Source organism: Macrobrachium rosenbergii, chromosome 3, assembly GCF_040412425.1.
Source record: "Macrobrachium rosenbergii isolate ZJJX-2024 chromosome 3, ASM4041242v1, whole genome shotgun sequence".
Lineage (NCBI taxonomy): Eukaryota > Metazoa > Arthropoda > Malacostraca > Decapoda > Palaemonidae > Macrobrachium > Macrobrachium rosenbergii.
Window position 1 is genome coordinate 64088874 of NC_089743.1, and position 15160 is coordinate 64104033.

A 15160-nucleotide genomic window follows, 5' to 3' on the forward strand; every position below is an offset into this window, starting at 1 on the left:
GATTAACCATCCCCATAAAACTTCGCAGTTCAGTGATGTTTGTAGGAGTTGCAAACTCTGTAATGGCTCTCACTTTATCTGGGTCTGCTTCTCTCCCTTCTGCGGACAAAAGAAATCCAGCAAAACGAACGGATGATCGAGCAAATTTGAATTTAGCTAGGTTCAAAGTTATACCATGCTCTACGCAACGATCAAGAAAAGCACGAACATCCAGTATGTGTTCCTCAAGTGTGCGACTAGCAATAAGAATGTCATCCACAACTTTATGTGTTCGCTCCAAACCGTCTATAGCAAGATCCCCTTTGAAGTTGTAGCTATCACCAGTGCTGATAAAACCCATTGGTGCTCTCTTGTATCTAAACCTACCCCATGGCGTCAGAAATGTTGTCAGATCTCTAGAATCTTCATGCAGTTCCAACTGCCAGTATCCTTTAACAGCATCCAAAACTGTAAAGTACTTTGCATCCAATACAACTTCATTTATGACATCATGTGGGATTTTAGCATTATGTACAATTCTGTGGACTTGGGAGTTTAGCAGTAAGGTCAACCGTCATTCTAATTCCACCTGCAGGCTTTGGAAACAACAACAATAGGATGACACCATTCAGTTGGCCGATCTCCAACTCGTTCAATAATACCCTGTTTCATCATGTCTTCCAGTTCTTTCTTCACTGCTTCATGTAGTGGGTAACTCACTGGCCTTGCAGCATATATTGCAAAAGGTTTTGCATCTTCCTTGAGTTGGATTTTCATTGGTGGTGTTTTCATAGTTTGCAATTTGCCCTTTGGTATTGAAAACTTCTTTGTAAGTGTGCAATATCTGCTTTTCCATAACTTCAATGTCTCGGTCAGTGGACTTTATACAATGACCTAGAGCAGTAACAGATTTATCAATAGCTTCAACCAACTTCTTTGCAGGTAAAGGGAAGTCTTCATGAACAATACCAAGGTTCCTGCATGCACGAAGGGATAGATACATATCATCAAACTTCACATCTCTGCAAAATATTATATTTTCCATGCAATGCATATCACCAATCTTCAGCAACAAGTCAATTCCGGCCAATAATTCTCAGTCTCTTCCCATTAACACTCACAAGGTGTTCCTCGTAATTCTGCAGATCCTTCCTCCGTAGTCAAGAGAATGCAACATCCCCATACCAGCAACAGTCATCTGGGCACCTGTATCAGCAATCACATTCATCTTAGCAAGATAACCTGTCTTGGGTGATGAAATTCAATGGGGAGTACTGGCCGTTCCTGGCCACGAAACGAAATTTCTGCCATATGTTTTACCTTTCCAAATTTTGGTGACAGTGCAGCTTCTTTTCCCTTCTTTTGTTTTTTCGCAAACTTTACTAAAATGTCCAGAGAATCCACAAGTAGTGGCAGGTTTTCCCTACTGCAGGACACAATCTGCCAGTCTGGTGAGGTGGAAAACCGCACTTCCGACATTTCAGTCGCTCCTCTTTAGGTGATCCACGGTGAATCCTTCCGGTTAGTACTCCTGCTTCTACCACGCTGCTTGAATCTGGCTGCATTAATGGCACTTTCTGTACTGAGACGCTTGTCTTCTCTCTCTGCTAACTTCGCGGTTACTGCAAAGAGAAATAGTGTCAGCAAGGCTAAGAGTGGGTTTTTACTTAAAAGCTCTTGTCTCGCTTTCCTCGCCTCTGCACACCACCAGATACAATGAGGGTAGTGATCCACTCATCAGAAGTCATATCTGCAAGGTTGGCGTCCTCTGCTCGCTCACGAAGATCAACTAAAAAGTCATCAAAAGACTCACCAGCATCTTGCTTCTTCTGACTAATTTGTATCTGTCCACTGTAACATTCCGCTGGTCCTTGAGATGCTTTTTAATTTGCTCAATTACCTCATTCAGCGACAAAGCCGTGTCTAAAGGAATCTCAACCGCATGATGAACCCGTTATGAAATCAGGCTTGCAAAACGACCAAAAGGTGGCTATTTGATCCTCCCTAGGTTTCTCACTCAGCTTTGCAACTTGAGCATAGTTCTTCCAACTGGCTTCCCACCTTTTAAATGATTTTAAGGTAACACCATCCTCAAGCAACTCTGAGGCCGTATAGAAATTTTCGCAGGAATATTTCGACGGGTTCCCCAAGAGTATCTTCTGCCCAACTAGGGTAGTAGATCCAAATCGGTTAAGAAGAGCAGTAAGTTCACGATCACGACGTTCCTGTTCACGATCCCGGGCGTTCCTGTTCACGATCCCGACGTTCCTGCTCAGCGCAAAAATCGATCCTCCTGAAGTTTCATCTGCTGTTGCAGCATTTGCACCATGATCATCATTGAATCACTTGAACCTGTATTTGCGTCCTCGTGTTTCATGCTTCCGTCATCCGTTTCAGTCCTTTTAGCATTTCTAATAGCACCTTGGAGGAGGCTGTTCAGTCTCACTGTACTGTCCTTGGGGCTGAAAGGCACATTCAAAACACGGAGATAATTCACAATCTCGTCACGAGTAAGCTGCTGAATGTCCTCTTTCGTTAAAAGGAGTGCCTCTTCACCGAGTTCCAATGCAGTAGCCATTGCAAGTCTTCCTTTCCAATGGTGTATTTCGCCACGTGAGACCTCGAGACTCACTGCGCCATGTAATATATTATCCCAGGTTCAAATAAACGTTGGGGTATATTTTAAGCGTAATTTATTCCCAGACAAGGATCCCATGGTGATACTAACAATTCAGTTACAGAAACTAGACTCGCTGTTATACAGAAGGCACCAGAAAACGTTAACAGTACAAACCATAAATACATAATAAAACCTTAACAGCAGTTCTCCATAATAACAATAAACAACCATTACCATTGAACGGACATACATAATTATACAACAAACGACTCAAGTATACAACACACAGTAAAATTATTTGTCTGTTTGGGTTAAAGGGTGTGACAAACTGCATAATGATTTCTCTTTGAATCTATTCATCCTCTTGGGACCTGGAACTTGTACATGCATGGAAGAATAGCTTCACAGGAGAATGCCTTTTCCTAGAGGGGAACAGGGGGGAGGTCACCAGGCACTGTTTCTCTAGAACATTTGTCAATACTACTCTTTAATGAATACTGTACAGGTAATATGAATACTGGACAATAAATTCAAGATCTTATGACCACAGAAAAGGGAATCATTTGGTCAAAAACAATTTTATAAACTAAACTATACTAATGTCATTATTTTTAATACCTCCGTGTATAAGGCTTGGCAAGTACCATCATCACCATAATAATAATAATAATAATAATAATAATAATAATAATTATAATAATAATAATAATAATAAAAATTAACAAACCTGAGGCAAATTGAAGAGTGCTGAACCACACAAGGATAACTTCTTCAGTGATGCAGGAAGGGCAGAAAACTTAGTCGTGGATGCATCTATATAACATCGGTGAAGATTCAATTCTTGTAGGTGAGGACATCGGCGTTTCAAGCTTGTAAGAAAGGCTTCTGAAATACACTGCGAGCCTGCAATAAAAAAGCTCTTCTTACTGACCTGATATTATAATATTCAAGACAAGTCATTTTTTCATAATAAAAAATACAAAATTTTTATGAAAAAATAAAAAATCTTTAAATTTAAAACCAAAGATTCAGTGTGCCTTGTTGCACAAGTTAGGGATTTGGCCACTTTTAGGATTGGTTCTTTATGATATATATACATCTTTACTTATAGATTACAGTCCCCTACAAGATGTAAGAAAAGCTTCTGAAATACTCAAGAGAATCTTTTGCTCTACAAGAAAAATCCAAGTTACATTGATAAAAAAATTTCATAGATTAAAAAAAACTCATAGTGGAAAATACATTTTTACAAAAAATCTTTAAATTTCAAAGTAAAATGAGACCTTGTTACCTCAAATTCATAGTAGTTAATACCCTATATTCCTGGAGGAGCATTGCTATAAATGCTATGAAAGAGGAAAAATCCTCACTGTGGTTATGGCCAAGAAAGTGGGACAGCTCTATACTTCAAGGACCCATATGCTAACCAAATTTTATGGAATTAAAAAACTTGCCCTCCCAGGATACCTGTAATCTGCCAATATGGGATATATTTTCACAGCCTTCACTGAACATAACACAGGATCTTCAATATTCCTTGCTTCAATGTCAAACAAGGTAATGTGCCTCAAGAATGACTATGTATATCACAAGGCTTAAAAACTCTTTCCATTACCTTTCGGGTGTAGTCGAATGCTGGCTCTAACAAAACCAGTAACAGTGATTGTGCGGGTGTGAGGTCCAAGGAATCTTATAAATTTATGGAGAAACTGCAGACTCAGAGGTGTTCGTCCAAAATTCACATGGCGCCACAAAGACAAGTCACCTACTAATCGGGCAAACCGGGGATGAATGCTGAAAATAAAAATTTTAGTTATGCATTATTAAAAGTTCAATAAAAATATGTCAGGACAGTAATTCATAACTCTTAAAATAATAAAACTGCTTATCAAAATTTTGAACTCTCATATGTCTGTTGAACATTAACGAAGAAAACATAATGCCATGGCTCCCTGTCCAGCAAAAACAAGATTACAGCTACTAAATATCTGTAGTACTGAACAGGCAGTCCCAGGTTATCGGCGATCCGGTTTTACGGTGCTTGTCTAGCGATGACAATAACTGGATTTTTGGCGATGATAACTGATTTTAGGCACCAGTATGCACCAATACCCGCTTATCGGCGCTGATAACCAAAAATCGGCACCGATACCCACCTAACAGAGGTGCTGATCCCAGTTTATTGGCGCCAATAAGCGCCGATATTCATTGATTTCCAGTTATTGGTGATTTTCGGTTATCGTCACACCGCCAGGATCAGAACCCCCGCCAATAACTGGGGACTGCCTGTATTCACTGAAAAAAACAATTAAAATGGCATCAATATCACAGACTTTCTAAGCAATTTGTATTTTTTGTAAGTATACAAGCCAGACCATTTTATGTAGGAGTGTTCCTCATCCTGAGCTGGAATTGGTCACAAACTTGGGAATAAACTGGTTAGCTTGAAGTAGTCACATGAGTGGGGGAAGGGGGTTAAGGGGACCCTCCACTACCCTGCTAAAAGCAAGCACTTTTTCCTTTATCATCAGGGCTACATAGAGTGGTTGAGGTAGGATTATGATAAAACATTTTGGTTTGTATACCTCAGAAATTGTTTTATTTGTTCCTACAAGAATACAAACCATCACCTTTTAGGTAAGAGCTTATCTCCATAGGTAGGAGGGTCTCTCAATTAACTGGCAAGTTGAATCTTAACCCAGAAATGCCAATTCCTGGTCATGATTGTCAACAGGGGAATTATGACTCCTGTAACCTCCTACACAATCTAGAGTGTAAGACTGATAGGGTCCTGAGCCAAAGTGAGATGTGCCTGGACTCTCAATCTAGGGAATCATTGGAGTACCAAATGTTGCCCTACAAATTGGGCAGCTAATAACTGATGGGTCCAGTTGATAACCCTACTGGAACTACCTTCCCTTTGTTAAAGGGGAGAGATAGCTGTAGTTCCTCAGTGTAAAAAGAACTTTTTTGACTGACTTCCTTGGCACCAGGCCAAACTGAAAATTGTTAAAGAATTTGTACTTAACTTTTCCTCCAGGCTTTCTCCTAAAGGTCTGTACCATGCTTCAATAACCTTATCGAATACTTTACATTTTATACTTTTTACACTCTAGATATTCCATTGTAATAGATTTTCCCACTTTTGGTCCAATCTCATCATTTATAATTTTCTCATGTATTTCACTTACTTGTTCAGATGACTGGTTCTCTGGCTGCTTTCATCAAAGGGTTATTCTTTGCTCATAGTACTAGGTTTGTAAGGTATGTTTTCTTTCCCAATGTTAATGAAAGCCCAGCCAGATATACCATACTCAAGATAGCCTAAGCAATAAACAATGAAGGGAAACCAGGAAAATCCCACCTTCCCTACAGTCAGGTTAGGTTAGTTAGTAGAATTATGCATCCCTGAATACCACTCTATGGCACTCGAAAGTGGTCTGCACCAACAAGAATCAAAAAGTGCATCACACACATTAGAATAATACATTATGTATTTAGTGTGAAATTATTACTATACTATATGCATATAACTTAGGCTAATTACCCAACTGTTCAGTCTGAATCAAGACAATCCAATCTTTGACAACACTAGGATGGCTTAAGTACACAAGCCTAAGTTAAGATTATTTACCACTGATTAACCATGAGACTAAGCCTACCCTTGACCTAAACTACTCAAACTTGACCTGGCAAACGCATACAAGATATTGTAAAATTGTGTACACAGGTTAAAAATACATGGTGAGTAATCTAATAGTGTTAAAATAAGCTGTGCCAAAGGATAAAAGAGTATGAAAAAGGGAGGATAATATTTCTACCCTCAAAACTTCTTCAACATCAACTGACAAGCTAACACTTTGCTGCCTGCTGAGTTATGTGTTTCTCCTTTGACCCTCCTGAATGTACTTTGGTGCAAATGTACACAGATGTGTGTCGACCTAGGTTCCGTCTCAGCAATCATAAAATTATCCTTAGAGCCATATTTCAACAGAGATGCACAGCCTAACCTTAACCTGTGGGCCATTCCCTGACCTGATAGGGCATCCCTGACCTGATAGGTCATAAGACCTGTGACAAACTAACATTGGTGTTTGTTTACCATTAAATAAACCATCACATTTTGTCAGACGTCACTGTTACTGACAAGCAGAGAAATCTTATTTTAGTTCAAAAGAAGGGGGCACTACTTTGCAGTTAACACTGTGTCCACTATGGCTACCACTGGACCAATGCCACAAAACCATATTCCAACTCTAATAAGTATGTGGACGCTATTCTGTGTGGTATGTAATCTTTTACTTTTCATACTGGATAATTAGGCAAACTAGTGTTGTGCTATTAAAACCATATTCAATTTTGAAAGGAAAAAATTCCCACTAGTAATAACCAAGTCTGTGGCCATATTTAAGTACAAAACCATTTAAGTGTGATAAGAACTACTGTATATTCCATCCAGTTGCTGAAGAAAATAGGACAGATTCTACGCTTCTATTTTTAAAGGTAGCTGGTTTAGAAAAACTGCATTAGGATCCTGAGACTAGACCTTTAAGTTTGTGGTGCTGTTGTATTTTAAAGGTAGCTTGTTTAGAAAAATTGCATTAGTATACTGAGACTGAATCTTTAAGTTTGTGGTGCTGTTATATGTATAAGACTGGTTTTCTGAACTTCACCTTAATTGACTGGTGTTCCTTTGCTTGTGAGATAATAATCAACTTGGTGTGTGGTCAAACCTGTAAAATGTGTCCAAGGTAAAACCAACAAAAATGATAAACCTAAATTTGCCAAAAGCAATTAGTTTAATGTAAGATGAGTTGCCGAAGGCAAATATTTTTGGTGGCATCTTTACAAAAAGCAAAGTGTTCTCAAGTTTCTGTTTATGATCACAGTGCAGAAACATTAACTGGCATCATTTGCAAGCATACTGAGCCTAGGCTTGCTGTAATTTCAGGTTGCTGACAGGCTTATGATTGCTTATGGACATTAACTCTTGAAATTCAATCACTGCTTTGGCTTTGTAGATCCTGACCCTAGAGGGATAGCAAAACCTTGTGCCAAAATATGGTTGCAGAAAAATGACATTTTTATAATAAAATAAAGTTTATATATACTTACCCAGTAATTACATAGCTATTAGTTTCTTTAACCGGCAGCTCAAAATTTTGAAATCGCAGGTCAGCTAGTTTATGGTTATGGTGACATGCCCCGCCCACTTTCAGGGTGTAAGAGAAGGTACAGCATAGAGAAGAGCTTCAATTTGTTTATGCCCTTATGTCCAAGTGAGGGGAGGCAGGTGAGCTCCGATTATGTAATTACTGGGTAAGTATATATAAAACTTTATTATAAAAATTTCATTTTTATATAAGTAACTTACCCAGTAATTACATAGCCAATTCCCACATTGAATGGAGGTGGGAATGTTGGACATATCTACCCCAAAAATATTATTAATAGTAATCAGTTTGAGAATATAAATTTGCTACCACTGAATTAATGTTGTTGAACCTTTCCTGATAACAGAGCTGCTACAGTAAGAGACTGCTTCTGGTTGGCGCTCATCTTTTTCAGTAGAGGCGAGGTGGTAAAGCCTTGGGGGCCTACTACTACAGTGGGTACTTTGTAGCGATGGACTAAATTCTGATGGCTAGCAAAGTACAAGATGCCCCTGCCCAGGGCGCAGTACCACACGAAATAACCAGAGTAAATAATCAGCATAACCACCAAAAATCAAATTAAAAACACCAATACCCAACCATAAAACCAAAAGAATGGAGGGTAAGCCAAGTACATAGTACTCCCAAGCTCCCCAAAACTCAACACCCTAGGCAAGGTGAAGAGACTGAAGAAAGGACATTGCTCTCTATGTTTCCTTCCCCAACACCACTCCAGCTGCGTAAAACGGACCCGAGGTACTGCATTAATTGTAAGTTGTCTCGATATCCCTTAAATAATGCGATGCAAACACCGACTTGCACTTCCAAAACGTCGCTTGTACAACCGACGTAAGGGATAGATTGCGCTTAAACACCAAAAACGGACCCAAGGTACTGCATTAATTGTAAGTCGTCTCAATATCCCTTGAATAATGCGATGCAAACACCGACTTGCACTTCCAAAACGTCGCTTGTACAACTGATGTAAGGGATAGATTGCGCTTAAACACAAAAGACTTAGCAACTGCTCTTATCTCGTGGGTTTTATCTTTAAAGATGAGAGAGAGTCTTCGTTCACCATGGAGTGCGCTTCAGAAATCAGATTCCTCAGAAAAATGCCAGGGCATTCTTAGACAGGGGTCTAGAGGAATATTCACAGAACACCAAAGGTTTCTCCAAGTACCAAAAATGTCCTTCGTTCTGTGAAGATAAAACTTAAGGGCCCTTACTGGACAGAGTTCTTTCTTCTTCAGACAGACCCACTATCTCGGACAAGTTCTTGATCATAAAAGAACAAGGCCATGGATTCGATGGCGATTCGTTCTTAGCCAGAAAGTCTAGGGAAAAGGAGCAACTGCCCTTCCCTGAGAAAATCCTATATTTCTGCCTAAAGCATGGATTTCACTGGACCTCTTAGCGGTGGCCAAGGCAACCAGAAAAATTTTGACAAATTATTTAGTCATAGAGAATAGGATATTTACTGATGAATGTGGGGAACTGAAATGTCTCAAGTCCAGGGATATGTAGCCTAAGTCCATCGACATGTATTTATTTTTGGATACCTGCACCTTATAAAATGTATCATATGCTTTGTATGAGCTATTTGTTATTATAATCTCATTCCCTGTGCCACATCTTGTAAATAATCTCTTATATTACAGTTTGATAAATTCTACATTAATTTAATAAACAGCTCATAAAAGTGGAGGACAGACAATAGATAACTGCAAATGAACCCATGAATCATTTGTTCTTCAGTTAATTGACAGTTTTCTTGAATAAATTGTTTTTCCATGTCATAGCCTAGAACTAACTGATTTTGAATAAATAGCCTAGGTCAGCTCATACTTAAATGTAGTACAGTTTTCACATCCTTTTAGGATAGGACCAGTTCCTTGCACAATAAATAATCTGGGAGTCACATATTCAAATGTTAGTTATCCAGCTTATCTTTATTGTAGGTTGGTTATAATAATTAAAAGAATGCTACTGCACGCTTTAACAAATTGGTCTAGCCTACAAAGGCATACGCCTAGCCTAAGTAATATATACTTATTTGTTTCCTATAATATCAGAAAAACTAAAGACCTAAATGTAAAGGAGGAGGCCACATGAAGACATCAACTATAATTCCTTGACTGAGGAACATAAAAAGGGATGTACAAAATAGAGTACAGGTAAGATGGTAAAACTTGAAACTACCACCGAGGACTGGTTCCTGCCATTCAACGACAGGAATATTTACAGCCTCTTGTCCATGTTTTTGTTTATGGCATTTACTGCCATTGTTTTATGTTTTACATTCATTCCCAAGGAGCTAGTACTAAACACGGTGCCCATTTTACATGTATACTGGAAGCTGTTGAATTAGAAGGGTGCATAGGCCACAGCAGTAGTTTCAAGTTTTACCAGGGCTGGTTCTGAACACGGCATCCTAAGGAACTTTCACCACGTCTAGTACGAGGCCCTTGGGGATGCACATATAAGCATAAACCAAAGACAGAAAATCTCTCATTGTCTCGCCTCTGCTGCATTATAGGCTATACACCCATTTCTCTACTGTTTGGTCAAATAATTTTTTTTAATACACGATATCTTTGTGTAGCAGTCTCCGTTACATTTACCAAACTAAATATGGCCTAAGATAAACAGAGGCTGACATACCTTCGCCTATTTAGGGGGTTTAGGGGTGCCCTATCATTCTGCATTCCGCCCAGGGTTTGGGCCTATTGGCCATGGCCAAGCCTTAGTTACTACTAAATGTAGAAATAAAGTGCTAACGCAATTCACTATGATGACCTGGTGTTTCATTTGTTCATACGAAGACATCCTACGAAAAAGGCATCCGCGATTATGGCAGGTCTGTCCTAAGACAAACTGTTGTTGAGGCAAAGCACCACACACTTACCTACTAAGTTTATGCAGATCAACTGCATATAACAGCGAAAATATCTTCAGTAGTATACACTCAGGGAGATCTAATAAGCCGACATTGGACATCGTACTACACAAACACACATATTTCCCATAAAAGCCGTTATTTTCTTTCAACTGTGCCGAAAACGTTCAGGGAACAATTGTCACAGACGACCGCCTTGGCTGAGTTGGTCCACTCGGGTCTGGGGCGATATTTTGTAAACATTGGCGAGCTAGGAATGGGGTACGGGCGTATCTACAATTATTAACAATTGCACAAACTAACGTAATTTTGTTTGTTTATATATATATATGTAATATATATATATATATATATATATATATATATATATATATATATATATATATATATATATATATATATACTGGATTTCTGAAGGTTTTGCTGTTGCTATCGACAGACGTATCCACAATTCGCTGTTGAGTTAATTAACAATTACACAGTACACACATTAACACTATTTTGTATATATATATATATATATATATATATATATATATATATATATATATATATATATATATATATATATATACAAAGACTTTTTGAATTTTAAAGGTTTTGCTGTTGTTACTGAGAAGTCATACACAATCAAAAAATTAAAAGTTATAGTTCCACCACAGAAATCATTATGACTCATCACGAGAGACCTTTGATTGTTCACTATATCCTTTGACAATAATCATACAAATAAGAGAAAACTGAAGTTAATAATTTTAAAAAGCGAAATTCAGAAATAAGATAAAAGGGTACGACATAAATGAACACGCATTCAAGGAAAATAGCCCGAAACCAGAGCGGACAGGAGTGGTAATTTCACCAGCCTAAACACCATCCGTAAACAGATAACAGATTATATTGCAAAATCAATAGTTTCATTAACAAAACATGGGAAACGCTCTCTCTCGTGCGCGCGCGCAAGGGCGCGCCTTCCAAATAAATTTGAAAGCGTCTAACCGCGCAAAATGAAAAAGATATCCATATTACGTGTTAAAGGAAAATACACACACACACACACACACACACACACACACACACACACACACACACACACACACACATATATATATATATATATATATATATATATATATATATATATATAGAGAGAGAGAGAGAGAGAGAGAGAGAGAGAGAGAGAGAGAGAGAGAGAGAGAGAGGGTTGATGGAAAACAGACCCGGGCTAACATTTAAATTTCGCCATTGTGTGCAGGTAATAAACATTGTCTCCAGGATATTTCTTCGGGTATAGTCATTAACTTGGATTACGGTGTCGGCCTTAACCCAGTTAATAAGGTGACCATATTTAAGTCAAGGGATGGCCAGAAAGTTATTTGTGTACCCTTTTAAGACTGCAGTATTTTAATGCTGTTTTTGTTCTTATAAAAATACCTTTAGATGTTCGCCCAAATAAACTCCAGTGCATTCTGAATATGGGATACCGTATATTATTTTATTATCGGCTGTAGAGCTATTTTAATAAACATATTTTAATTTTCCAATTATATTTTAAAAAATAATCCTTATTTCTAGTTTCTTAACAATGGATGGACATCTAAATTATGTTCATGGAAAGTAAGCAAGGTATGTTTTTTTACTGACTTTTTTATCGTGATTGGCTGTTTTCTAGAAATTTTAAAGTTGCCCTAAAATTCTTAAAGATGTTTTAATTTTCCCTCTTTGATTTACTCACATACACACACACACACACACACACACACACACATATATATATATATATATATATATATATATATATATATATATATATATATATATATATATATATATATATAATGTGTGTGCGTGTGAGAATGTGTGTTTGTGTGTAAATCGAAGGAGGAAAAATGAAAACTTTTAACGATTTTAAGGCCACTATAACGTTTTGGAAAACGGCCAGCCACAGTAAAAGGAGTCAGTAAAGAACCTACTTCGCTTACCTCTCATAAATATTGTTAATCCAGTATTGAGAAAACTAAATAACTAAACATAAGGGTTATTTTTAGATGTAATTGCACACTGAAAAATTCGTTAACTAGAAATAGCACTACGAACGATAAAAATACACAGTATCCCATGTTCAAAATGTAATTAATTTTATATGGGCCAAACATTTTTTTTGTCATATTTATAATAAAAAAAAGTATAAAAACCTTATTTGCCGTTTTATTTGAATCAGACTTATCTGAGATCATTTAAAATTAAAAACGTTTTATTTGAATCAGACTTATCTGAGATCATAAAAAAACAAGTAAAAAATGCGCCAAAGTTTCTTTGGCGCAATCGAGTTTTCTGTGGTCTCGGTATAATGCTATGTGAGCCGCGGTTCATAAAACTTTAACCACGGCCCGGTGGTGTCCTATCCTATATCGTTGCCAGAAGCACGGTTATGGCTAACTTAACCTTAGATAAAATAAAAACTAATGAGGCTAGATGGCTGCAATTTGGTATGTTTGATGATTGGAGGGTGGATGATCAACAAACCAATTTGCGGCCCTCTAGCCTCTGTAGTTTTTAAGATCTGAGGGCGGACAGAAAAAGTGCAGGCAAAAAAAAGTGCCGATAGAAAAAAGTGCGGACGGACAGACAAAGCTGGCACAATAATTTTCTTTTACAGAAAACTAAAAAACTGACCTCTTAGGAAGCTATGATCTGTATTAATACTATGTATCTGTCCTTTTTATTTTACGAGCTGCCGAGGAGCAAGAGCCCGTGCCAGCACAAGGCTGGCTTAATCTAAATAAATTGACATCCCTTTTTATTTCATTGTGAGTCTGACGATATCAAAAAAGACGAAAGTGCTTCAATCCGACGGATTTAGGAGGAGAATCTGACCCAGGGATTTCCTTGGTCAGTAAGTTGTTGCTACTTCTTCTTCGTCCCCTAAATCCTTCCCCTATCAAGAGAAACCTTTTCCCTTTGGGAATATTCAAATCTGCTCTTAGACTGACCTTGCAAATCAGGTTTAACCGTCCGACTCGCGTTTTCATTGTGTTTACGCTTGTTGCTGGGCAGTTTAGCAAAGATCGCTCATAATAAATGTCGTTTCCTTTTATGTAGCTACGTGAATTTCAGTATTTGAAATCACTAAAAGTACTGTGGACTCTGTCAGTTTCAATTAGAGGTGCCTTTTATTTCTAATACTGCATGTTATTCATTTGGATGGCGTTTCTCTACAAACGCTTTTGTTATGTTATCTTTTTTACATTTCTCTTATTAATCTTCGTTTTCTATGTTTAGTACAACCAATTGATTTTTAAAACCCTTATAAAATGATTCTTTGCTTCACCAATGCTTCTTTGCTTCACGTAAATCCTATATTTTCCATAATTATAATTAAATCTTTTAAGCAAATGATTTTTCTTTCTAAACAGAGTTAATATACATATACACTATATATATATATATATATATATATATATATATATATATATATATATATATATATATATATATTCTTTGAGAATTGCTGTAGTGGCATCAATGAGTTTCTTGCAGGAATCTTCAAAACGGCGGAGTCTTTTTCGATCATCAAGTATAAGTTTCTGGTGGAAAATACGCAAACTTCTTTCTCCCATTTATTATTTTTGTCACAACAGCTGTTTCATCACTCTGTGGCATTGTCAAGCGACTACTGAATTAAATTCTGTTGCTGTTGTTCTTTAAGATTATGCCAGCCTGGCACGGGTTCTTGCACGGAATTACAACCTATTTATATCATCGTGTGGAGAGAAAGTTTGTCAATGACCTTTAGACCTGAGTACTGATTGGTCAAGGGATTACAAGCTTAACTAAAATCAAAGCTTTGGCTACAAAGAGCATGTATGACAAGAAAATGCATTATAAACAATTTAGTATTTCCTTAGATTTGTATTTATAATCCAACATGTTACAAGTCTGTTTGCAAGTGCAAAAGTAAAATGCAAAAATAAATAAAAATTCTGATACTGCATGCAAAAGATACATTTATAATCATGCATGTTTTGATGATGGTACAGATATAAAAATGTCTGCGTATACATGGCTGTGTATACAGTAATATTAAATCTGAGTGCATATGTACGTGCAAATCCATCTTCCTGGGCGCTCTCGTGTCACCAGACAGGCGCGGTGTGTCCGGGTGTTGGGGGGTACGCTCTCTTGCCCCTGTTTGCTTGCATATTCCTCCTGCTGCTGGAGGGGAGTATATGATCCAACTCTCTTTGGATATTTAGGGTCGGCTTCTGGATGGCGATGCTTACCGCTTCGAATATTAAGAGGCGGCCATAATTGGCCTCTCTGTGTATGACCTGGGTGCCTTCGATCACCTCTTGTAGGATGGCTTCCTATCGTGGGCATCTATATAATGATGATGAATGGATGGCCCTTGATGATGAGCCAGCATACGTCTCCGAAGGGTCGTTGTAGTGTGCCCGATGTAGTTTTGGCCGTGAGATTTACACATCTCCTCTGGACAAGTGAATTTGTAAA

The 15160-nt window shown here is 37.7% G+C and overlaps 1 protein-coding gene across 1 annotated transcript in view; it reads right to left on the minus strand.

Moving 5' to 3' along the window:
• Positions 1-10887, minus strand: part of LOC136856598 (F-box/LRR-repeat protein 12-like) — a 29948-nt gene extending 19061 nt beyond the window's left edge. Inside the window, exons 1-3 of the mRNA XM_067134527.1 lie at positions 10661-10887; positions 4215-4393; positions 3327-3502 (exon numbers count right to left, since the gene is read on the minus strand). Coding sequence (XP_066990628.1) covers positions 3327-3502; positions 4215-4393; positions 10661-10752 — 447 coding nt within the window. The 5' untranslated portion in view covers positions 10753-10887. The remainder of the gene's footprint in view (positions 1-3326; positions 3503-4214; positions 4394-10660) is intronic.
• Between the last annotated feature and the right edge of the window lie 4273 nt (positions 10888-15160).